The sequence below is a fragment of the Pinus tabuliformis genome, chromosome 5_2 (genome assembly GCF_031772625.1).
Source record: "Pinus tabuliformis cultivar Carrire ecotype Pingquan chromosome 5_2, CPIR1, whole genome shotgun sequence".
Classification (NCBI taxonomy): domain Eukaryota; kingdom Viridiplantae; phylum Streptophyta; class Pinopsida; order Pinales; family Pinaceae; genus Pinus; species Pinus tabuliformis.
In genome coordinates this window covers 670689272-670717184 of record NC_142306.1, presented here as the reverse complement: position 1 = coordinate 670717184, position 27913 = coordinate 670689272, and the positions used below count along the sequence as shown (strand labels likewise).

At 35.0% G+C, this 27913-nt stretch overlaps 1 protein-coding gene across 1 annotated transcript; it reads right to left on the bottom strand.

Moving 5' to 3' along the window:
- Positions 1–18503: 18503 nt before the first annotated feature.
- LOC149160872 (uncharacterized) lies at positions 18504–19772 on the bottom strand. Its single transcript, XM_089434726.1, has one exon. It carries the CDS (start codon positions 19770–19772, stop codon positions 18504–18506), a length of 1269 nt encoding a protein of 422 aa, XP_089290852.1.
- Between the last annotated feature and the right edge of the window lie 8141 nt (positions 19773–27913).

Here is a 27913-nt window from a genome sequence, read left to right as displayed (position 1 = left end):
TGCACTTACATTATTATTGTTATGTCGGCTCTGATTATATTGTGACCCCTTAGACTCCTATATATATAAAGGAGGTCTTGTCATTTGTATCAACCAAGAATTATTCATTTGTGTAATTTAAAGGAGGTTTCCCCCTTGAAGAGGCTAATTTTGAAGTCGTTGATCTATCTTTTCTTCTATTTAGTGAGTTGGTTGCATAACACTTCAATAATTTTAATCTACCCCCATTTAATCAATTCAAAACCTAAGAAATAATTGGAAGTCTAATCAATTTCCACACATCTTTTTTTTAAAGGTTCTTAAACCTTTGAATCAAAAAATTAAGATGTTGATTAGATTCCAAAAAAAAGAAATCTAACTATTGGATGGTTGAAGACAAGTATCAACATCCCCCCCCCCCCCCCCCCACAAACAAAAAATTTCCAAACTTAGAGTGTAAGAAATGATGTGGGAAATGTACAAGAAATAGACTAATGGCCATAATCATGTTGGATGTTTCACACATGGGAATCATCCTTGCATAATTATATCCTTTGGAAAAATGGCTACAAATATAATGGTTAAGGTGCATCGATGAATGAATCACTATTTTGCAAATAATTTTGACACTAAGGAAAATAAATAGCATATGGAAACTTAATACTCCTACATCAGACTCTCCGAGTAATAAGAAAATATTGACTTCAACCTAATTATATACCTTGCAATTAAAAGTGCATTGTCGCTCTATTAATATTCATGTTGTGTCAAATGCAATACTTTTACATCAAACTCTACAGTTATTAAGAGAAGCATAACCTCATCCCACTTCTATACCTCGTAAGAAAAACTGCACTGTCACTCTATGTGAATTATCAAGCGTAATATTTTATCAAGTTCCTCAATATATATCCACCCTATATTTTCAACTATTATCATCAATTCCAAATATTTATAGGAATAATGAGGTTCCACGTGGATTCTACTAGTTATTCCAACAATGATGTTTATCCTTTCTACTACTACCATCATTATATTCCCTTTAGTCTCAACATCTCCTACAAATTCATAACTTTTTATATCAATTTGCTTAGATGATTTAGAATCCATTAACAATTCCTATAAAAAATCGGCATGGACAATTCCCTAGTCTTACCCTCCATCCTTATGTTCAAAACGTTCATATATTTGTATAAAAGAGTAAGGACCAAAGGCTCTTTAGTCAACTTCATGCAATATTTTGTACTTCTTCTCAAAAAATTAATACATGACAATCTTCTATTAGATATATAGAAACTTAGGAATTAGTTATGATCAACTTATTCTAATGTATCTTTAGGTAAAATGTGTATCTTTAGTTTGATTCCTTAGTAATAGATTTTTTTCACGATATAATTGATTTGTCATGATATATTCTAAAGATAAAGTGATATGATGGTTCAAATTCTTCTCGACAGTAATGGTTATATCAATTTTTGGCTTAACACTCAATTATTCCATGATCCCTATTTAAAGAGCATGGAAGGGCATTTCCCAAGATTGATTGGAGAAAAATAATATGTAAAATTCCTTTATTTTTCATTAACATATTGCCTTAAGTGGTCATGTTGACTAGTTCCATCGAAATTTTCGCTTTTGAGTGTTTTAACAATGCAATACGTGTTGTTATATTGGTCTTTTATTTGTTTGTATGAAGGCTTTCTTAAAGTGTTTGAATTATGTGGAAAGATCATGTCTTGTTCAACATGGTATCAAATCTCATACAAAGACTAGCTCTGCATTGTTAATCGAGATCATGAGCTAATGTCAATGCATCCATCAAAAGATTTATGTATTTTGTTAGAGTATGACAACAATTAAAAGAAAATGTAAAACCAAATTTATCTAAGTAAATTTTTTATATAATTACTCTATTGGTGTTGGAAACTAAGATAGATTTCATGACAAATTAAACAATGTCTACCTGATTTAAGAAGCCTGAGAGGCTTTGTGGCTATAAGTTTGAGTATGAATTTTACTCCATAATAATAAATTAATTGACTTCCCCTTGGATGTTTCCTTGATAAACCATCAGGGTTTTACCATGTAAAATCATGTGTACTATCTATTTGTGTCATTATTTCTTTGTCTTATAATATTTTTACAAGATTTGAATTCCAAGAAATGGTATCAAAGCACAAAGTTGAGATCCAAATGGAGCATCTTGACTAACTAGACTAGAAGATTTAGTTTAGAACATAGTCTATTTGTAATAGAAGAGGTATGATCCCATCCTCACTGTGCAATAAAGGCATGAAGGTGAAGACACTATATATTTTTAAAACCTAAACATCAAGATGTGGATACCTATGCATTTCAAATATTGTGAAATGAATAAGACGAGGGAGTTCATAGAGATGTTATCTTGATCCTATCAAACCAAGTCAGTAAGGGAGGTTGCGGAGGAATTATATTTAGTTATCATTTGTAGAGTGTGCAAATGAGGTTCAATCCATGCAGTGAAACATGACCATATTATAACATTGTAGCGAAGCCTCAGTCTCAAGGTGGAGTAACTCAGTCTACGTGAGGACAGTAGAAGCCACAAAAACCATGGCCATTGGAAATCAAGGATGATTTGTCTCACACTCAAGTGGTCAGTTGTCAATCCGAGTGCACATGAGAATTTGAGTAGGCTGAGGAAAAAGGTGTTGAGTCACTAAGGAGTTACAACCACTAAGGATATGTGTAATTTTTTTGGTCCACTGTGCCGACCAGTAGAGTAATTTTATAACTAAGAAAATAATTTAAGAAAAGGGAGTGGATATATTTAGTGTACATTTAAACTTTCTTAAAGAAGTTCAGTTTGGAAAAGATCATGGGGTTTTGCTCTTCCGTGAAAGTATACAAATGTTTATTCTAAAATTTCTAAATTGATACATTAAAAATCCATTTTCGATTTGGATAAGTATAGGTGTGTAGAATAATGGAAAAGGTGATGAATACTAAATTCGAAGTTGAAAATTAAATGGAAAAAATAACCGTGGATTGTTGAAAATTAAAATGCAAGATTTACAAGTACAACAAGGCTTCCATAAGGAATTAAGGGGCATGAGTAACAACCTTGCAACAATAATCAATTACGATTAGGAGGAACTAGATGTCATAGCCCTCAGTACTAGTTTGTTATGTCTTGTGGATGATGTCTTATTTAACATTATCAAAAAAGTAACAACAGTAGCCTTTTGGACCAAGTTAGAAGGCCTTTCATATGATGGAGTCCTTAATGAATCAGATATAATTGAAGAGGCAGTTATACAGTCTAAAAATGAAAAGAAGTATGAAAATTATACATCACTTGAATGTGCTTAATACTCTTATTTATCAATTGAATAGTATAGATGTTAACCTCAATGGTGAAGATAAGAAATTTACTTTGTTGTTTTCATTGCCTGAATTGTCGGATCATTTAGTAACTTCCATTATCTTTAGTACAACTGAGACTCTTGAATTTTATTTTATTGATGGAACATTGCTATCTTAGGAGGTGAGGAGGAAATCAAGTATTCAATCCTACACACCATAAGTAATGTAGCTAGAGGATATTGAAGGAAAAAGGAGAAAAATAAGAGATACATCCATATCGAAGTTGAAAGGAAAAAAAAAAAAAAAAAAAACTCAAATATCAACATTGTAACAAGACAGAGCATCTCAAGAAGGATTGTTGGAAGAGATGGAAATCTAAGGAAGACTCCAAAAAGGAGGTAAATCCAATTTAATCAGGCTCAAGTATGATTGATGAAGTATTGTCTACTAGTAATGTTCCTCAATACTATGAAGAATGGTTATTAGATTCCAATGCTTCTCATCATATGTGTCCACACAAATAATAGTTTTCTTCGTATGGAGAAGTTCATGATGGAATTGTTCGTATGGGAAATGACATTTCTTGTAATATTGTCGGAGTGGGAATTAGCATAAAAATGAAATTTTTTGATGGTATTATAAGAACGTTTAAAAATGTTAGAGGTGTGCCTAAACTAAAGAAGAATTTAATTTCTTTAGGATCTTTGGATTCTATAGGTCATAAGTTTACAAGTCAAGGTGGAGCACTAAAGGTGGCTAAGGGCACTTTAGTGGCAATAAATTCTACTAAGATAGGAAACCTTTACAAGTTAGATGGAATTTCTCATATCAATGAAGTAATTGTGGTATCTAAGGAGGCAATTTAATCCACTCATTTATGGCATCAACAACAGGATCATATGAGTGAGAAAGGAGTATAGGTATTGATTAATAAGTACTTAGTAGAATTTCCTAAATATAGAAATGTTATTAGATGTAAAGCGTTCTACAAATTGAAGAAATAAGTTGATGGTAGTGTTGAAGGTATTAAGCCAAATTGGTCAAAAAGGGTTACTCTCTAATGAAAGGTATAAATTTCCATGAAATATTTTCACCATTTGTTAAGCTTGTATTTTTTCGTATTAAGCTGGCACTAGTAGTTTTGCTTGATGTGGCGTTAGATAATTTAGATGTTAAAAAAACTTTGCTACATCAATATTTGGACGAGAAGATATACATGGAATAGCCAAATTTTTTTGTGTAACATCGCAAAAGAAGATTAGCTTGCAAGCTCAAGAAATTAGAGTATGGTATGAAGAAATTTCTTGGGAAATGGTACAAGAAGTTTGATTCCTTCATATTGATCCAGAGTTATACCAAAAGTGAGAATGCTTATGGTGTGCACTTTATAAGTTTAAAATATATATTCATTATCTTGGTGCTATATGTTGAAAATATTCTTGTGAGAAAAAGCATGGATGAGATGAATAGGTTGAAGGCTCCAATGGTATGCTCTTTGATATGAAGGATATAGGAGTAGCTGAATAAATATTACACATGAAAATACACAAAGATAAAGGAAATCATAGTAAGCTCAAGGGCTCCAATGGTATGCTCTTTGACATGAAGGATATAGGAGTAGCTAAATAAATATTATGCATGAAAATACACTAAGATAAAGAAAATCACAGTAAGCTCAAGTTTTCACAACAAAAGTATGTTGAGAAAACACTTGTCAAATTTGGGATGAATAATGTGAAACTTCTAAATACCCCTTTCGCTCCGCATTTTAAGCTTTCTTCGGGTTGATGTCCTAGTAGTAAGGAAGAAAAGGATTATATGCCCTGTGTACCTTATGATAATACACTAAGAAATCTAATATATGGTAGGTATCAAACTAACTATTTCACATGTAGAGGTTATTGTCAGTAGGTACATGGTAGATCTCGAAAAAAATATTGGAATGCAGTGAAATGGGTGTTTTGGTATATGAGAGGAACAAGTGATTATTTTATCACATTTAATGGTAGAAATAGTTCTATATGGATAATTATGTTAATTCAAATTTTGTTCATGATTTCGATAAGAGGATGTCTACTTCAGGTTGTGTCTCTACTCTTCTAGGGAGATCTATTAGTTGGATGTTAAATATGCATGAAATAGTTTCTTTATCCAGCATAGAGGAAGAGTATATTGTTGCTTCAGATGCTTATATGGATAGCAACAATTTCAAGTGAAATAATTTTCTTCCCCAATATCATCACATGTACGAAATAAAGACTCCACTCATCTTCCTCTAATGATGAAACATTTCTCCCTTGGTCTTTTCTTGAAAAAAGTTGCAAGCCTACCAACTCCCTCAAGAACCTCCTTTGGTTATGATACATTTTCTTCCACAACAGACACTTCCTCTTTTATTGGATTCAACATGTTATCCCTAGTCTATACCAGCTTAGTGAAATTCCCCTTCAATGAGTAGTCAAATGGTTAATTCTCCTTGAAACACAAGCAACACTCCATTTCCTCTTCTTCAGTCATTTGTCATTGCAATAAATCATCATAAGTGATATCTAACCTAGTGAGAAAACCCCCTCATTTTTCTTAACTACAATATCTCTCCATGGTCACATGCCCACTCTATGAATCAAGGAAAAGAAGGAGCATTTGGTCCTTTTTCCCACCTATTTATTTAATTAATACATATTTCTTCTCTTGGAAACATGCACCTACATATGTTATTCCAAATAATTTGAATTAGTGACAACTTGAACCACTCGGACCCTTGTTATATTTTCAAGTCTCGTCTCTTCCTTCTTTGGGTAGAATTCCACAAGGTGTTCTCCAAAACATGTGCAACCTTTTATCCCTTCAATTTTTTCATTATGTTATGTGATGATAGAACCTATCTTTGCTACTTCCACCTAGAATGCTTCAATGTCACCCAATAACTCAATCACCTTCCTCTTACACTCATCTTGTCATGTAAAGATCATGCATCTAGGCCAATATTTGGTTCATGGAACCAATTTTTTCTTTCCAACACTCATCATCATAGAATTTCCCCTTTTGATCATGGTTCATCTTCCCTAATATAACCTATAACAGATGTAATAATGGTGAAGAGAAACCCACTATCTTTGGTCTACTCTAATATCATCTTTGATACCACTTGTCACAAATGAGAAGAACACCACTCTATCTTCATCTTGCTCTGATATCATCTCTAATACAACTTGTCATGGATGTGAAGAACACCACTTTGTCTTCAACATACTTTGACACCACCTATCATGTGTAACAACCCTGGTCAAAATTCCATGTAAAAGTTAATAAAGGAAAAAATAAGACCAAGGTCATGGGACACGTATTCAAGATGAATGTTGGGCAAGAAATACTAGTTTGGGTGTTTGTTTGGTTTATTATGGCTAAGGAAATTGGAAAAGGAAATGGAAAAGGCTATGGAAAGGCATGAGGCATTAATTTCCATTTTATTTATTAAAATAATGGAAATTAACAGAAAAGGAAGGTGAAGGGTCACATGTTGTATGTGAGGAGTAAAATGAAGAAAAATAATGGAAATTGAATGAAATAAAGGCCTCATTGATAAAAAGTCTTATGAGGATCAATTGGTAACCTTTGTCAATTTAGTTTTGGATCTCTCTCTCTATTCTCTCTCTCTCTCTAACTTTTGGACACAAAGTTTTCTTGGAGCACTCTAGCATTGGATCCAGAAGAGAAAAGAAGGAAAAGGGAAGAAAAGATCAAGAAAGGAAGAGAAAGATCAAGCAACTACAATAGTATTATTTGTAGGTGTCGAGTCACATGATTTCCTTGCTAGTTTTCATACGCATGGTTATGCGTGTGTGTTCTTGGTTCTCTTGTTGTCATTGGCATGGGTTTTTCCAAGTGTGACAGTTTTTTCAACCTAGCCTTGCCATTTTCGGATAGCCATGGTGTGATGGTTTCTCATGTTTTTGGTTGAGATGGATTGTCGAATGGACTTGAAACTGAGTAAGGTGGTCTTTAAAAGAAAGAACACATGGCCTAGTGATCCGATGTGGATTGCAGTAAAACCTTTGTAACATCCCTAGTTAAAAATTCATGTAAAAATATATAAGACCACAGTCATGGGACACGTATTCCAAGTAGAATGGTGGGAAAAATATCCTAGTGGGTGTTCATTTCAGTTATTATGGCTAAAGGAAATTGGCAAATGCTTTGGAAAGGCAAAATGGCATTAATTTGCATTTATTTATGAAAATAATGGAAAATAGGAGAAAAGGAAGGCGAAGGTCATAGGTTGCATGTGAGGAGGAAATTGAAGGAAAATAATGGAAATTGAAGAAAATAGAGGCCGCATTGATAAAAATTCTTCTGAGGATCAGTGGGCAGGCTTGGTTAGTGTGACTTTTGTCAGTTCATTCTTGGAGCTCTCTCTCTATTCTCTCTCTCTCATACTCTTACACACTTAGAGTTTTCTTGGAGCATGCTTGGATCAACAACTACATCGTATTTTTCTTGCAGATACTGAGTTGCATGTATGTTTTCCTCACTAGTTTTGGCATGCATGTCATATGAATGTGGTTTATTGGTCATGATCTAACACTGGCATGGAGGATTGCCTGGATTGGCAGTGGATTTTCCTAGCCTTGCCATTTCTTGGATATCCATGGTGTTATGGGTTTATTTCTTTGTTTTCTGGTTGGTTCTCATGTTCCTTAAGCTTGGGTTGAGTTACTAGTTCGAGGAACCTTGGCTGGAAAAACACTTTGGAGCCATGTAACAACTTGGGTTGAGTTACTAGTCTTGGAGCCTTGGTTGGACAAATGTTCTAGAGCCCTTGGTGGGTTGAGTTACTAGTCCTGGAGCCTTGGTTGGACAAATGCTCTAGATCCCGATGGCAGCGGTGGGTTGAGTTACTAGTCCTAGAAGCCTTGGTTGGAACAAACACTCTTGAGCCCTGGAAGGCTTGGGTAGAGACCAATTTGGTGATGGCTTCGTGATGTCCGACCATGTGGTGGAATCACTGTTTGATGGGTTGAGATGGCTTGGCCTATGGAACCCCTAAATGGTTTTTATTGATGTGTTTTATCAAATCCCACATTCATGCTTGGAATATGGCACAGGGGTGACTCGCTGAAGAGAGATTTGGCTCAGCCATGTCTACGGTCAAGTGGTTCGTGGAAATCCCACAACTGGTTGGCCTTTGCATAATTATTATGAGGTTATTTCTCCTTGTTATTTCATGAGTATTATACTCGTTTATATGTGGATTATATGGTTTTGTTTCCTTGGTATTTATGTTTCTATCATGCTAGTTATGAGCATGTATTATGACAGTAGATATGTATGGCTCTCATCATGTTTTTTTATTGTAAAGGAATTAACAATGTATCTATGGCATAATGGATGAAATTGCATCTAATGTGTTGAGGTAACAATTTTTCTTAACGATTCTCAGATGAGTGTGAGACCCCTATACTCAAATGTGTTTCTTAAACCTGTAGACTACATATTTTTGATACGTTTGACGAAATGTCTATCATGGATAGTAGGGGTCTAGTCTAGCCTTGTTTAAGTAATTGAATTTTTATCATTATTCCATTGTTATACTTTTGTTCTTCAGGTTTCATTTAGTTCTAGGTAGTGACCTAGGCTCTAGGCCTAAAAACATGGCTCAGATATTTGAGATGCAGGCACAACAATGGGAAGAAAAGCCCTGGACGCATGCATACCCATGTTGTGGGAGTGTCCAGACCCTCCTGGACGCTTGCATGCCCACATCAAGGGATCATCCGGGAGTTTAATGGTCTAAAACTTAAGTTTGTCTTAGGGGTTGGTTACCTGAGCGGTTGGGATGGCTCCTGGAAGTTTTTTGTTGATGTGGAAGGTTTGTATATTGTGTTTCCGTTAGTTCCACTTCCTTAATTGACACATAGGGTGTCAAATCATATCATAGTAACTTCTCATCACATTTTTACCCTGGTTGGTCAATTACTTGGGTAGATGTGCAAGGAGGTTGTTACAGAGTGGTATCATAGCATGGTTCACCCCTCAGACTAGATAAGCAGTGTGTTGGTCATGCATTCATGTTGGTTTCATATGCGTTCCTTATGCTTCTAGTCCATGTGCTTGTTCCACTTGCATGGTGTTGATCATGGTTGTAGTGGTGTCGCCATGTGAAGGTTGATGATGTTGTGGTTGGGATGCTTTAGTCATGAATGTGTGTCAATTGTATATGCTTTTGTTACTCATGTCAGTTTCCATATGTTATTATGCATGCATTGTCATGGTTATAGTTATGCATGTATAGTAGGTAAAACATGCATTGTGAGGTCATTGCATGCATTTTAGGTCATCATGATGTTGATGTGTCACCTGAGATAGAGCGCGATTGCAACACTAGACTTTGGGGTAAGAGTAGATCGTCATACAAGTTTGTATGTTTGGCATGATGGTATGTGATTCATGGTTGTTGTAAGAATTAGGGTTAGTTATATGTTTTTCATTATATTATTATTATGGTTACATATATGATAAATGCTAGTTTATTTGTGTAGTCATATACACATGTGTCAGATCGTCATGAATGATAGTAACATGTGGTTGTATGAATTGTTGTTGTTGTTTTATGTTAGTTAACTTAATGATTATGTTATATGTCGTTGATGAGTATGTTATATGTTAACTTGTAGTTAACTCGATTACTATGTTATATTTTGTTGATGAGCATGATATATAATGTGTTGTTGTTATATGCTAGTAAATTGATGATTAGGGTTATTACATTAAGATCTTGATGTTATATGCATCATATTAAATTGGAATGGCCTATGCAGATGGTTATGGTTATGGTTATGATATTCAGGTATGATTCAACTTATTTGTGACATTATGTTGTACTAATCTACACTGGTGGTGCATATGTGATTTAGAAATATGTCTTTCGGATTAATCTAAAAGACATATTTCTACATTATGGATCACAAAAGTCTTAGATCTGGCATATGTGATTGTTATACATGAATGATAATTGTTTATGAGTTTATGATTTGAACATGTTATCTAGTGACTATTATGGATATCATGACCTTATTTATGTTTGAGTTGATATGTCCTGAAGTTATATCATGCTAATCTAGATTGATTGTGCAGACAAGATAGCCTCCCCTGAAATACATTAAGGTATGAGCTTGCTTATGTTGTCTACTTTGTGCTTGAATTTTTGGATATGTTGCCTATTTTGTGTTTGATTGTTGGTGTCTATTATGTCATATATTTGTTGTTGAATATTTTATTAATCGCATGATAGGAGTATGTGTCTATAAGATTACATCAAGAAATGATCTTGTTTTAAGATGGTTTTACTCACACATATGCATTCAAACAACTGATATGTACTTGAATGTAACATTATGTAGTATGACTGATGAATGTGAGTTGATTTTGATTATGACATGGTTGTTAAAGTTGGTGAAGGTTGATTTCCATGTAATAGATATGATGTCTTAATATTTGGAACATGAGACTAACATGTGTGAGCAGTGGCAGGGAAGCATGCCTGGTATTAGCTTGACAAGGTAATAGTTGATGTGTTTATATAACTAACAGTTGGGTGATGTGATAGTGCATAGTAAGATTCAATTGCAACAAGGAAAAGGTAAAAGAAAGGAACTGCCTGAAAATTCCTTTGGCTATGTTTGGAAACCACAATTCTAAATGAATGAGTGCTTTGCATACAGGAAGTCTCCTTAACCTTGAATTTGTCTAACACTATGAGGATATGTGTTATATTAATAAATATGTGTTTGAAAATAATAACAGTTGGTTCTAGTTATGGCTAGATTCGTCAAAGGAATTGGAGTCCCTTGAGAGATGCCATGGATGTGTTCAGTTACAAGGAAACATACTTGGGACAACAAGGTAAGGTAACTGGTGTATTGTTATGTTTACTTATGCACTGGCAGTTATGTTTTTTATGGAAATATGATGAAGGGGATTTCATGCAAAGAGACTGCCATGAAATTATGAAGAAAGATCAGGTTGAGATTTTCTTTGAAAGCACTGGGAACCATGAGGATTGAGTCATGGTGTCTATTGAGAGTCTTGTGATTTTGATTATTCGTGATTTATTTGCACTTGATTTGCAACTTTGTTTATGTCTAGTGTATGTCCATACCACTTTGTTTGTAGTTTCGTGTTGTTATTGATTTTCATGGTTTTCTACTTGTTTGTGATTTTTATTTTCTTTTATGTCTTGAGGGTATTTGGAATTGGTTGGGAAAAGAAGAAAGTTAATGGAGCTCAAGGAGAGCTGAATGAAACCCAACATGTAATGAATCTCAGTGCATGTATAAGGGAAGTTGAAGGAAAGAGTATGATAGCTAGTTGGATTGGTTGGGTCCAATGGTGTAAATGGACGATAACAGGACAATCATGAGAAAGGTAATATGAAAGGTAAAGTAAATGGACTTGAGGTGTCATATGCCTTGGTTGTGTTGGGAATCATTTTTCTCAACATTGTGTATGTTGTGAACAGATAAATGGAGTTCTCTTAATCTTGACCTTATGCTATTTGGTAATTACGTTATGATCATGATTATGTTGATGTTTATATATGTATACATGTACGTATATATGTAGGTCATGTCTTACAGGGTCATGATGGATCATGATTTTTTTATGCTAATGTTTATGTATATGTATGCATGTATCCATGTATCTATGTCACTATCTGACACGATTTTCAGGGATCATTCTTGTGGAGGAATGATTTCTTATGCAGATGAATGGCATGACGAGGTTCCTAGTCTTAAGGGGAATCAAGTGGGGAGAGTAGTGAAGACAAATATACGAGTTCAATATCATGTGGTTATGAATTGATATTGTATACTTGTATTATGCCTATGTTTATGCTTGATAGTTAACTGTGAGGGATACATAGTTGAATGAAAGTAGTGATATCCGAGGCATGTTGGGACGAGCATAGATAAGACATTGGAAGAAAGGTTGCTTGGTTATTACGGTCTGGTTTGAGGACTTGAAGGGTACTTGGAGACCCTTGAGGGTAGCAATAACTCATGGAGCCATAGTTCTCTAAACATCCTTGACCAATTGAGTTATTCACCTTAGAGGTAGTGGCACAACTAGAGGTATTGCGAGTGTAGAAAAGGGGTCACACTACGTGGGTGTGGGGCTGATGGGGGATGTCATCCTATAGGTTGGATACTATTGGGATTTATTACCTTGGCCCTACTTGTTTATGGTAACCATCATGTAAATGGTTTCGGGTAAATTGTTTCCCTATGGAGTCGAAGCTCCAGCTCGGGGGTGACCTACTTTTAGATTAGTGTGATCACTGCTTGGGAGAAACATCTGAGGTCTATAGCTGGTTGATGATAATAAAACATAACTATTTACTTTCTATGAGTATTTATTTTAAGCCACAATAATCGATGTCTTTTTGTGAATTGCATGTGAATTTCAATTTAAGGTTTTTAATTGTGAAAATATATGCATGTATATGAGTTAATGCATTTTAGAATACATTCAAACATACATAACACCCATACAAGGAATAAAATAAAAGGGTAATTTCCTTGAAACTAGTGGTTGGAGGCATTATTGGAAGTAAAACAAATGATATAATTGGTAGAAACCAAGTTACGGAAGGTCATGGGGGTACATATATTCCCTAGTTGGTGATTGGAATGCCTAGCTAGTTGTTGGAGAACATTACACAAGATGAATTTCCTTATGTCATTCTACGCACTCCAAGTTGACATTCCCCCTACCCATCATGCCTTCGTTCCAACATGTTTGACAATTGTTCCACCCACACGTTGAATGATGGAAACCCCAAATTTGGTCACTGTGTGACACAATTTCATGTCGACCAACCCATGTATGCTTTCATGTGTTTTCTCATCATGCCAATGGGTGTGACATGAATTTTACTCCATGCTCATCGATACACATTCACTTATGTCATGTGGCATGCCCCCTTTGTGCCATAACCCATCATGGCACCTAACCTTGTCTACTCGTTGTAATGGCATGTGACCAAATTTATCGCTCATCCATGTGTCCACCCATACCATGAAATCACTCAAACATGTGAGGTGTGTTACCTATACAATATTGAGGTAAACCCCAAAATAAGTGAAACTAACCAAACCAAAGTTTACATCCACGATGTGCCCAAGTGCACTCATGCAATTGATGCACTCCCAAGCCTGAGTGTCTTACAACTGTACTTTTATTAAATGGTTTGTATCGTTCAATGTATTAAATCCTATCAAAAAAATTATTTGTTTAATGGTTTTTGGTCATTAGGGTTGGTTCTTATGGAGTGGAATAAATCCACATGGATTGTATTATTACTTCGAGAGGCACTCCACATCCCAATATATGAGGAAGATGCCGTTATGAAATTATATATATATTAGGGAGATGTTGTGCGTAATGTTACTTTAAGAGATGTTGATGTCAAGAGATAAAAGAATATTAGGTATTAGATTCACTTATTGATCCAATTCAAAGAATATTAGGTATTAGAATGACTTATTAAAGGGAAGGCAAAGATAATAATGTGCATTTTGATTCAATTGTAGAGACTCTGTAATAACCAGGTAAGTTTACATTTTGCCAAGTTTAGGTTTTAGGTCAAGTATTGTGTTTGGTTTCTGTTTAATTTTTAATTTTTGTTTACTTTTTAATTTGACCCATTACTTTGTAATTCGTCCCATTACTTTTTAATTTTAGAGATATCTGTTATAGTTTAAAACACAACAAATGTATACACTTTGGGTAGAAATTTGTATAAATTTTTATGTAGTTGAAGATTCCAAATAATGGTTGAAAAAATTTGTAACAAGTTATAATGATGTGTCTGGAGATGTTGACCATAAATTCAATCAATAGGCCACTTTGGGTAGAAATTTGTATAAAGTTTTAAGTAGTTCAAGATTCCAAATAATGGTTGGAAAGTTTTGTAACAAGTTATAGTGATGTGTTGGAGATGTTGACCATAAACTCAATCAATATCAGATCGAGGGATAAGATTTAATTATTAATGTACTACATAAGAATTCACATTTGCCATAGAAATAGATGTGTACACATATAGGTTATTATTGCAATGAAATATTTTGAATGTAATGTAAAGTAAGTCATTCATTGCATTGATTTCACTGAATATTATTACATTATAAAGCTAAATACATGAAAATGAATTCATGAGTAGGAAAGAGAAAACAAGTATCCTCATAAATAAACCCTCAAGGAGAAACATCATAGTAAAATATGTCAAAATAAATCAAAGTTCGGGCGAAGATATATTAAAAAATGCAATGTTTAAAATCAAAAGAAAAACTCTCAATTGAATTTTGTAGGTTACGTATTTGGTTATTGAATTGTTGTACTTCAAATGTTATTATATTTATAAAATAAAAATAAAAAATTAGACGAAAATTTAAAATATTTTACAATATATAATTTGTAAATTAAAAGTTAAATTTTATTAATTAATATAATTTGGGTATGTAGAACTTGATAAAGGCTATCCACTTTGAAATGCATATTAATATTTAGTTCATGTACATGCCATTTTAAAATGGATGTCAATATTTAGTTCATCTACATGCATTACTTTACTAAGAATATGGTTACAACCTAATAAAAAATAAATCTTATCTAAAATCGTTTATTTATATCTTATAAATAATACATTATAAACAATGTAAAATAATCCATTGAGTGTGATTGAATTAATTGTTTGCATTGCTTTCAATGAATACTATTACATTGTTTTAATTTGAATATATATCAATGTATCTATAACCCAGTATATCAGGGAAAGTTACATTTACTAAATAGTAAAGTAATACTTTAAATTAACAAAATAAAAATAGTAATAATAAAAGAAATTATTGTCTGCCATAAGTAAAATACTTCAATTTGTACCTTAATTTCTTCACTACTTAATATGGAAATGACATAAAATAGTATTATTGATATTACATGGTCTGTAATTCATTCTACATTCAGTTTACATGTGATATTTAAAACAATATATATATAGATATATATATATATATATATATATATATTAACTCTAACGGATATGAATTTTATTTATTTGTAAAAGATAGGAGGGGTCTTTGCCGAGGCAGCCCCATTTACAAAGAAGACAACCAACATATTCAGCTTATGAGTTACAGCCTTTTCAAGGAATTTGAAGGAAGTTATCGTCATTGATAAATATCTGCCCTTTCATGAGAGAGCATCCTTTGTTCGCCATCTGATCCACTTCGCCATTCAGGTTTCTAAGAATGTGGTAGAACTTGTAGGAGGTGAAATCTTGAAGGATTCTTTTCAATTTGCCCAGAATTTTATTGAGACTAGCATTATTGAAGAGGTCCTCCATGTTTAATTTTTTTATAAGAATCTCTGAATCTCCAAAGACTTGGAGGTCTTTAACTCCCTTTTCTCTTGCTATTAGACAAGCTTTGAGGAGATCGAAGATCTCTGCCTGGTTGTTGGTCTTCTGGCCTAGACCCTAGTAGAAGCAGTCTCTTAAGATCCCATCCGAAGAGTAAATGACCCCTCCAGCACTAGCGTTCCCGGGATTTCCTTTGGAGGCCCCGTCAAAGAAGATTGTGGTAAGTTTTTTGGATCTCCACCATTTTATGAAACCATCCTCAGGTTCTCTTATTCTCCACTCCGGATTTGCTCTCTGAGGAGTGAGGAGAAGCTTGCGAGGAGAAGGCTCAAGTGGGCAAAGCCATCTCCTTTCTTCAGGACGGAGCAGAGGATCTTCTTTAAAGTACTGTTGTTGTGCTGCTTCCAAGAGGAGTGCTTTAGCTTTAACTGCAACCTGAAGAGGGGAATGTCTATTTCCATTAAAAATTTGGTCGTTGCGAGCCAACCATAGCTGCCAGCAAACGAATTTGGGGACTGCTGTCCAAATTTTTCGCCATAAGGATTTGATGGGGATTCTATGAGGATAGATATTGTTCCAAGAGGTGAACAGTTCTGCAACAGTGCTCTAAGGGAAGGCTGGAATCTGCAGGTCCAAAAGAGAGAGCCTCCATGCTTCCTTGGCAAAATTGCACTCCAGAAATAAGTGTTGTGCTGTTTCAGGGTTGCTTCTGCATAGCTCGCATCTATGAGGCCCTCCAATATTCCTTTTCTCTAGATTGTCTCCTGTAAGTAGTTTGTTATGCACCAGCGTCCAAAAAAAGAACTTCACTTTAGGGAGAGCTAGATTGTCCCAGACTAGCTTCCAGAAGGCCGGAGGGTGACTGTTGTTCTTTGAATTCTAAAGTGCTTTGTATCCTGCTGTTGTGGTGTAGGTGCCTGACAGTCCCCAAGCCCAACTGTCTCTCATATGGCGGTTTTCAGGAGTGGAGCCTTCCAACAATTCGACAAGGAGATTTTTTGAGGCGTTAGCCAATCTGGTATGCCATTGAGATCCCAATCGTCCCATTCTCCCCGGCAGTCCCAAATCGAGAGATCATAAAGTCTGTTTTTGCCTGCGCGTGATAGCCATTCTCTGATGTCGGCTATGTCTTCATTCCCCTCCAGTGGATCACTCCCCATTATTTTGTCCTGCCACATGTTAATACGCTTGCCATTGCCCGGCACTTTCTATTGGGATTTTTTAAAAAAATTGATGCTTTTGCAATAGAGTTTCCATACTTGCGTGTTGCTGACAGAGGAATCAAATTGCAGGTTTCTATAGGACGAATTTCGGGCATATTTAGACAGTAATGTGTTGTTGTTCGGGTGATTGGGCTCATGAGCCATTTTCCAGAGGATTTTTCCACCCATTGCTAGATTAACAAGGGCAGGATCTCGAATTTGGAGAACCCCCTCTGCTATCGGCCGTCTAACCAGGTCCCAGTTTGCTAAATGCATCTTGCTTTCGTTTCCTTTCCCACCTTGCCATAAAAAATCCTTTAATAATTTAGATATCTGCTCCATGACGTTTTTGGGGGCCAGTAAAAAAGTGGATTGGTAGATTGGGAGCGCGGCCAGCTGAGACTTGATTAATATGACTTTTCCTCCTTTGGTTAACCAATAGCCACCCGATGTTGCTATCTTTGATTTGATTTTACAAATGATATCTGACCATAGCGACCTTCTATTGACTCTGTTTGTAATAGGGAGGCCGAGGTATTTAATCCGATCCTAACTGGCATGTCCTCTAAATCCCAGGATGTTCGAGATGTTAATGAGCTCTTGTTGGCTTGTGCTCCAATTGTAAATTTCACTCTTTCTCTCATTGATAAGAGCACATGAGACTCTACAATAGATTTTTAGAACCGAATCAAAGACTTTGGCAATTCTGGGGGACGCACCTCTGAGGAGAAGTGAGTCATCAGCAAAGAGAGCATGATTCAGAGGAACGGCATCTGAGGAGGATTTGAGACTAGGGAGAGAGCCAACAATTCTTTCTGCTGTGAGCTTTCTACTGAGGGTATTTGCCATTAATATATACAAGAAAGGAGAGAGGGGGCATCCCTGCTTGATGCCTCTTCGGGCTTGGAAAAAGTTAGAGGGACGGCCATTGACAAGGGGGGCGATGCAAGGGTTATCGATGCACACATTTATAAGCTGGACAAAATGGGGTGAGAAGCCGAAGGAGAGGAGAACCTTGATGAGAAAAGAACGTTGACTCTATCAAATGCATTTGCCATATCTAATTTAATCAACATACCTTTCTCTTCTCGCTTTTTGTTGGAGTGGATTGTCTCCAGAACTTGAATGAAATTCTCGAGAATGTGTCTACCTTCCATGAAGCCTCCTTGGGGGTTGGAGGTCAGCCTCTTGAGTAGAGGCTTGATCCTGCTTGCTAACAATTTGGCCAGTATTTTATAGGATGCATTACCGAGTGATATGGGTCTGAATCTCACAAATGTTTCTGGATTGGAATCTTTGGGGAATAATGCTACATAAGTGGAGTTGGTTCCTCCACCGATCTTAGCTTTTCTCATGAACCCCTTTATCATTTTTTGAAGATCTCTTTTGATGATGTTCCAGCAGACTTTATAGAAACGTATCGTGAATCCGTCTGGGCCCGGAGCCTTATCTGATTCCATGGACCAAATAACTTTGATGATTTCCTCTTCTGTTACCTCGCTGGTGAGGGCAGCATTGTCTTCAGGTCTAATTAGGTGAGGAATATTCGAGAGGAATTATGCTATTTCTCCTTCGGAGGCCTGAGTTTCCTCACTAAATAGATTTCTAAAGTGGCTGTTCGCTGCAGCTTTGACTTGAGTAAAGCCTTTGCTGACCTGGCCCTCTGTTGTCTTTATTTCTGAGATGTGGTTCCTGGACAGTCGGGCTCTATATTGTCTGTGGAAGAAGGAGGTGTTCCGATCCCCTGCTTTTAGCCACAGACTCCTAGATTTGATTCTCCAATATTCTTCTTCTTTTCGAAAGGATCGATATGTTGAGGATTGGGCTTTTATTTCTTGTTCCAAAAGATCCGCTGTAATCTCTTTGATTTTCATTTCTATTTGCAGGGTCTCCAAAGTGTACACTGCTTCTTTCCTTATGTTGGTTGGAGTAGGGGCTGGTTTCCTTATCCACTCCTTCAGGGCTTGTTTTGTAGCCTTCAATTTTTTCTCCCACACAAAACTTAAGGACCCTGAAAATGTTTTGGCCCAGGCTTCTTTTACAGTTTCGAAAAAGCCTTCTCTCTCAATCCATAAGGGGCTAAAGTGGAAAGGTAGGGGACCTAGATCTTCTTCATCTTCAAGGAGAAGCTGGATTAGCTTGTGATCAGAGGTCACCTTGGGTAAAATTTTTGTTTTGATTATCTTTTTATCCATAATAAGGGAGCCTTGGACCAGAAATCGATCCAAACGAGCAGAGATATGCTCTGGCACAGATATGATATTGGACCAATTGTAAAGGCCGCGTATGGGACTGAAGTCTAATAGATCCCATTGCTGTGATAGTTCTTCCACAAAGGTCAGCATTGGATCTTTGCTATTGGAGCCACCCCTTTTCTCTTTTGATTTCAGAACTATATTAAGATCACCTGCTAGGATAATGTTACTTGGGATATCTTGTTCTAAAAATGTTGAGAGGGAGGCCCAGCATTCTCGTTTTTTAGAGTAAGTGACAGGGACATAAAGATTAAATAGAGAGATAGTCAGCTTACTTGCACAATGTGTCAGCTCCGTGAAGATCCAATGTTGAGTTTCATGTGATTTTTTTAGCAAAAATGAATCTTTTGTCCAAAGAGTTGCCAGCCCTCCGGAAGAGCCCCTTGAACTTACTGCTTTGCCTACACTTTTCTTCCACTTTGACTTGTTGATGTCTAGAAGCACTCGGCCTTCTATCTTCATCTCTTGGAGCATGAGGATATCTGAAAGTTCTATTTTCAGGAGGTCCATGACTGCTTCATCTTTGGAGGCGTTCCCCAGTCCTCTGCAGTTCCAAGAGGCGCGCTTCATGATTTACTTGAGAGGGGGAATAGGGCCTCCCTTTGAAGGCCTTGGTCTGGTGTTTCTTCTGATGGACATTTCTATGGTGGACTAACTTCCTTGGAACTTGAGTCTCTCTACCTCCTCTTCCCTTAACTCTTTGCGGGATTTCCTCCCTGCTCTTCTGGAGGGACGCTCAAAGGCTTCATCCTCTGAAGAACTCGAACTATCTACTAGTTTTTTCCTTGTTACTTCAGCATAAGATGGGTTGGAGAGGCTACCTTGTGAGGCCTCTACCTGTATAGCTTCTTCCCCTTCTTTGTTGGGTGGAGGGGCTTCTGTATGTACCTGGTTTTCCTGAGTCGTACTTGCTGGGTTGATCTGAGTTTTTTCTAAGTCATTCAGGGTTGCATCCATTTCTTGATTGTTCTTGGAACTCCCTGGAGCTCCAGAGGTATGCCCTTTGCCATTTCCCTTTTTTTGATGGGTATTCTTTTGAACTACTGTCCATTGATCCTCGTTTGTTTTGTCTGCCTGCTCCTCTGCTTTTTTCTTGCAGTGCTTTGCAAAATGACCATGACCATGGCAGTGTCTGCATTTGAAAGGGAGTTATTCATAATCCAGTTCCTGGATGTGTGTCCACCCAGCAACAGTGAGCTTAATTGCTTCAGGCAAACCCTCTTCTAGGTCAACTTCTACCCAGATTCGAGCGCATGAGTACTGATCTTTCCTTGATGCTTGATCTATGTATTTTTCGAGCGTGTTGCCAATGATCTGGAAGGTTTTTTGGTTCCAACAGTGGAGTGGCAAATGGGGAAGTCACACCCACACCGAGACAGCGGAGGGGACATCCTGAGAGGGATTGAAGTCGGGAGACCATTTGTTTAGGTACAGGCCTTGTGGTCCCATGAAATAAGGACTATTTCTAAAGATGAGACTTCTATCATCCGGGTTTTCGAAGAAAAATACGAAGAACCCTTTGCCCACAAAATAGCTCTTGACCCCCTCTTTAATCAAGGGTGTCCAGTTTCTTTATGTCCAGTCTTCTACCAATTTTAGGGATGGCCAGAGGCCCGTAAATTAGCCTATTAACCCTCTCTCAGCGAGATTTAGAGCAGCTTTGCATGTTTCTTCTTCAGGAAGGGCAACTGTAGGGATCGAATCTAGTTTCTTGACAAACTTCTGCTGACTAGCCGTGGTAGGGTGCTTCGAACTTGCGGCAATCAATGCTTTGAATGTAGAAATCTCCGGGGGCAGGTTGAGAGGAGGGGCAAGGCCCCCACTGGATTCCATGGGAGAGTCTCTGCTAGTGAAGCTCTACATCTGCGGGGCTGCGCAAGCTTGCTCCCAAAAGCCCAAGCTCTCCGATCTATCAAGCTGGCAGGCTTCAACTAAGAAATCCTCTGGAGCAGCGTAGGAGGCCGAGGCTGGCCTGCGGCCAGGGGCGCAGTGCTGAGACGACGGCTAGGCCTTCAGCAGGGATGTTCTACTAGGCTCATCTTAAAAAAATTCCACAAAAACTGACAAAACAAAAAAAATATTATTAACAAAAAAATATTTTATAAGTAAAATATTTCAATGTCCATATTAAATAAGAATTATAAATCTAGTTTATATGCAGAAAATAAAGTAATTTAAACTAAAAAAATTCTTATAGTTTTTAGTATCCATGATGCAGGAGCATCCTGACACGTCAATGAAAGAAAATTGAGAAAGATGACAGGAGGATAACCACATGGACAGCCAGGCCAATCTTGAGCAAGATTGGCCTGGCTGTCCATGACCCACAGGTCCAAGATCGAGCTTGTAGGAAAATACTGAAAACGGAGATCACCCTGACTCCCTTGATGAAAACGGAGTCAGGGTGATCTCCGTTTTCAGTATTTTCCTACAAGCTCGATCTTGGACCTGTGGGTTATGGGCCCATGAAACCTTTATTTGGAACACTGAAAGGCCTCGCCTCAAACCCGGATGGCCCAAGAACATCACAGACACATTGTGATAAATCACATAGCAGATAAAGAAAATTATCTTTAAACACAGCTTCCATATATTTCATGAATTTAAAACCACGAGAAAACAAAATTTAACAATCAATAAATGTCATTACATTTTTGCCTATTCTTTGTACATGTATTGAAACCGTTAATACTCTGAACCACCCCACTCCCTCATGCTCTGACGTGACTTCGTGCATGAGCTAGTTTGCAATCCGATTTGCACTTCCAAAACGGGCTCATCTTCTCCTCGAAAACTGATTGCAAAATCTCTGCCAAGTTCTTCAAAATCAAGCATCCATCTTTGGAGCCCTTGGATCATATGGCAGCCGTATGTCGAAATCAATTAATGCAATTTCTGTGATGGGCAGGATGATTCTATCCACGCCTCTTCTCAGTCCGATGCCAACGTTAGTTTGGTGCCATATAACGAAAAGTCTATAGTCGGTTCCCACATATCTGGAATCAGAATTAACGGAAAACTTGAACGCCATTTTTTTTACGCTGGGTAGTCGTTGACAGAGAGATATAATTGTGATGGGGACGAGTTGGGGAAGCCTCGGCCCCTGCCCCCGTCCTCGTCCTTTGCGGCCACTCCACCTTCTTCCACGCACACCTCTTCTCTATTTTTTTTTTCTTTTCTCCTTCTATCATGAATCCTTCAGTGTTTATTACACATACATTCAGTTTTTAACTGATTTTTAACTAAAATTAGTTCAATAACCGAATCTTGCTCAAGATTGGCCTGGCTGTCCATGTGGTTATCCTCCTGTCATCTTTCTCAATTTTCTTTCATTGACGTGTCAGGATGCTCCTGCATCATGGGTGCTTCGTATCTTAAATACAAAAGTGATTATTTCATTTCCTTTAATGGTTGTAGTGGTTTAGTCTGTGTTGATGTTGATTAAGACACCTTTTAGGTAAGTTTGGAAGAATGTAGGACAATGAAAATGTATTTTCTGATAGTCAAGTGCTATCCATTTGGCTACCAATCCAACTTATCATAGTAACCCTTAAACATATTTATATTATATACCATTTTGTAAGATACATTATCATTAGGGGAATTTTGAGGTCTAAAATGGGCCTCCTAAAGAAAATGTACAATCAAAATTCACTTTATGAAAACCAGTCACATTTTAAGAGATGGCATCATCCCCAATGGTTGAGGTGACATTGCTTGAGTTAAAAGTACTTGTCACATCCACAATGGTGGATAAAAACTCATGGTTAACCATGGTAGTGCTGTAAGTCCTTTTAAAGTCATAAAGTATAGTACTCATAATAAAGGTCATTTCACACTTTTTGAATAAAATATTAGTATTGTCATTTCATATATTTTGAAAGAAAAAAAGCATATCCCAATACAATCTTCATGTCTTTATACATTTTTCAATAAATATTATATTTGTATATTTTCATATATTTATTTTTAAATTATATGTTCATCTCATTTTATTTAATATTACAATTTCAAATTAATTATAAGTTAATATCTATACATATATATTATACATATGAAATGAAAATAAATAAAAATGAAACCTTGTAGTTTTAAGATAAATCAAATCTATGAATAATATTATTATAATATTAATAACAATACAAACATATTAAAATTAAAGAAAAAATGTATATTAGTTTCGTATGATTTATAATTTTTTTTTTAATAAATTGATTTTACAAATTGTACTTAATTTCAAGTTACTGAATAATATGTAAAATTATGTTATTATAACATTTTTAAACAAATCAATGTGATGAGATTAGGAAAAAAAATTATTGTTTTTCTAAAGTAGGAAATAATAATTTTTTATTATGTTAATTACAATAATAATTTTATTAGAATATTTAATGAGTAAAAGTGAATATAATTATTGGTTCTACAAATTCATTTTTATTTAACTTGAAATTATAAAATAATATGCAAATTGTGTTGTGATCTTTATTTTAAAAAATCATAGATATATATATATATATATATATATATATATATATATATATATATATATATATATATATATATCATTTTTTTAATGTAAACAAGTGAAAGAATATATTACATTTATTATTTTATTTATTTGATTTTTATATAGTAAATTAATTTCATGTTATTATATAATTTAATTGTATAATTAATATAAATTTTAATTAATAGTATATTGTATGATTAAGAATTTATATTTATAAATTATTTAAGTTATTTAAGTACAAAGGACAAATGCGTTAGTTGTTCAGTGATAATGATATTTTCTTGAGATTTATAGTCACATCAATACAATTTTTTTATTAATTTTATTTTAGTACAACTTTTCAATTGAATTTAACCATGGTTACATGGATTGTAGTGCAAAAAGTGAATTCAAATTCATAAATATTATTTTATTGGTTTAGCTATTATTTTATTATTTCCTTAGGAGGCTCATTTTAGACTTCAAAATTCCCCTAATGTGATGGAGGTGAAGTATTTCTTAAGAAAATCCATACTCAAGAAAATTATGCGGACATGTTTACAAAACTAGTACTATTAGAGAAGTTGCGGTGTTGTTTAGTTTTTCTTGGATTACATGAAAGGTAATGAATGGACTTGTGAAAAGTATTGGGTAAATTGTTGTCAAGTTGGATAATGTTGGATTTGTGACAATAATTAAAAGGAAATTTATTGTAAAATCCAAATTTATTTCAAGTAAATATTTGTTACTTTGTATAACGAAGGAGGTGACAATTCATGTAATGCATGTTATGGTGCCAAGATAAATTTATATCTATGTAGACCAAGAGGTGTTGTGTAAATTTTTGTAAGCATGGTGTAACAATATTGTAATCTTGATTCATTTGCAAGAAGAATACCGATACTATGCACCATTTACGTTTCCTTGACAAATTGTGAGGGTTTTACCAAATAAATCCATGTTATCTTGTTGAATGTTGTTTGGTTATCTCATTTTACTATTCATTATTTCTTCACATTTATTTTACACAACAATTCAATTTTGTTTGGCTCATTTGACCAACAAATTAATTAACACAGATGATATTTTCACAAGGAATATGAGACAATTTAACCTCTTTATTGATAAAGAGGCTATTAATTATCTATTGTATATGTATGCATGTAAGGAAAGTACATTAAAAATCATCGAATGGAAAGTGCATGTGTATGGTGACTGGTTCGTACATCATGCAAAATCTATAGACTACAAAAATTGGGAAATTAGTTGTGTATTATGAAATCCCAGTGTACATGCCTAAGAGCAAGTTGTGCAGTTAGTCCAGGCAAATGAGAAGGCCAAAACCTTAAGCTTGATGTGAGCAAACATTGAATTTGTAAGGTATAGATTTCATCATCCACTTCCCTAGGTCTTTTAAGCTTGGTCCATATTTTGGAAAGGTAGCGTCAACATCTGCGAATATATATTGAAAGGATACTTGCCTAGAGAAGTGTGTGATCCTTTAAATGTGTGTATCATAGAATGACTCACATTTGATTATCACGTGAATATTTATGTAAGAAGATGAAATGGAAATTGTAGATCTTCACACTCATGACACTCATTCAAACAATTTGGACATCATTGTAGCTCAATTGTGATGGTTAGGGGATGATCAAATAGATCCAAAGAAATTCATGTAGTTTTAGGTGATTTTGGGGCCTGAATATCCATAGCCCAGTTTGGGTCATTCTATTTTTTTTCTGTGGCCCAAAGGTAGTCAACTATGTTGATAAGACCTTTCATTGTTATATTCTCATAGATACCTTTATGTGAACTATTGCATGTATGTTTTAGAATTCGTATGAAGGGGTTATAGTCCCATTTCTTTTTCCCCTTAGAACCTTGGCCTCTTGGCCTTCCCCTTGCTTAGTCTCTTAATTTTTTTTGGCTTTTCATTTTATATTGTACTTTTAGATAAATAATGGTTTTGTTTTCTTGTAGGAGGCTTTTTTAACATTATCATAACATGCATCTCCATGTAGAGATTATTGTCACCATTGTTGGTGCTAGTATGGAATCAAATAGATGTTATTGTCTGATATTCTATGTTTCATCTTAAACCATATTTAGTTGTTATTATAACACATCAAATTTCATAGCTTCGTGTGTTGTCCACATGATCCCCCATTGAACTCGAATTAGTGGTATTAGATCTTTTTGCTCCTTAGTATATGCCCCCTCTAATTAGGTCAAGGTATACATTAGATTATGCAATGAATCCCAATCATTATGGGTGTTTATTCTTTAGCAAGGCAACAAACCCAATACATTAAAGGATTGAGACCATTCATGGTACAAGTGAACTTTAAAATTCCTCATTTCGAAGGAAAGATAGATTTAAATGCCCTAAAAAGGTGTTTCAATCAATTAGAAAGTTACTTTGATATTCTTTTTTCTTGGATGTATTGTGGTTTGAGCCATCTTTTATTAACATTTTGAGCCCTTCCAGCCATGGCTCATCTTTAAGAAATTTTTTGTTAAGGAACAAGAAGAAGCCCATAAGAAATTAACAAATAAAAAATTAACATTATAAACTAGTTTAAAAAAAAATTAACATTATAAACTAGTTAAAATAAAAAAATATTTAAAAAAAATAAATATATATATGTGAAAAACCTAAAAAATTAAACAATTACAAACCTTTCAAAAATTGAAAAATATATATAAAAAATTTAAAACATTATTAAAAAATAAAAATAAAGTTAAAATAATAAACCAATTAAATTAAAACAATTTTAAAACTTTTAATATTTAAAATATAAATGAAAAACTAAAAAAGACATAATTTAAAATAATAATAATAATATAAAAAAACAAATTAATTAATTAAAAAACGAATAATAAAAATAACTATTAAAAACATATATATTTTTTTTAATTAAAAAAAATATCATTGTTTGGCCACCCACACAAACGAGGAGCCTTGGTCATGACCCTCGGGCCCCTAGGCAAGGCTCCTAGAGAATTCCCTTAATCGAAGAGCACACAGGTACTCGTCAATTCAGGGAATTGACGAGTGCATTTGTGGACATGCAGTCAATTCTAGGAATCAGGAGGAGCCCCGCCCACATCCCTCAATCCCCAGAAGGGCTCCTCATCTGTGTGGGTGGCTAAAAATGATTTTTTTTTTCTTTTTTTTTTTTTTAATTATTTTAAATATTTTTTTTACTTAATTATTTTTATTTTTAATTTATTTTTAAATTTTTTGGCATTATGTTTTTTAGTGAGATATTTTTTAGATTTTCATTATTATTATTTTTTTCCCTTTATGAGTGATTTTTTTCCTTTTATTAATAAGTTTATATCTAAGTTCTACATTTTTTAGTTTCTAGGGAATTTTATGTGAGCAAACTTGTGGAATGGTGATGGGTTCACATTCCAATAGTGGTGAATCTATTCATGGATAAATTTAAACAAAAAAATCCCTCAACTCTTTCCCTCTAAATCCTATATGATAGGATAGGTATGTGGGTAGCATTTTTGTAAATTAGCCCAAGTTAAAAAATAACTTGACAAGGATCTATTCATGGATAACTTAAAAAAAAAAAATCCTCTCTCAACTCTTTCCCTCTGAATCCTATATGATATATGATAGGTATGTGGGTAGAATTTTTGTAAATTACCCTAAGTTAAAGAATAACTTGCTTGACAAGTTTGAAAGGAATCTATATAGCCTTTAAACACATCAAGTTTACCATGGAATTTGAAGACGATTAGGCTACTATTATATTTTTAGATGTATTGGTATGTAAGAACCTAGATAGATTAATTAACCATAAGGTATATTGCAAGAAAACACACATCAGGCAACACCTTCATGCAAAAGAGTCTTCATCGTCCTCACTAAAGGGTGGAAATATAAACTTTTTTGATAACTTGAGGCAAAAGAGTCTCCCGTGAAAATCACTTAGAATAAGAAATGGCCTACTTATATGTATGGCATGATTCATAAAATCATTAGGTCGTTGATGAAGAAAAACATCAAAATGAGATCCTCTTTCCTAAAAAAATATGAAAAACATCCTAAAACCGATTGAGGATCCAATTAACCAAATTAATTGAGGATGCAGCCAGGTGAATATTGGTGAAATAGGTAGATATTTTTAAGGGAAAGTAAAAGAACATGTTTCCCACATATATCATTGCAAAACTTGAAATTGGGCTTTTGCACTGCTCTCAA

Coding starts and splice junctions, on each gene's coding strand:
- LOC149160872 (XM_089434726.1), bottom strand. CDS start 19,772: ATGAAGCGCGCCTCTTGGAACTGCAGAGGACTGGGGAACGCCTCCAAA.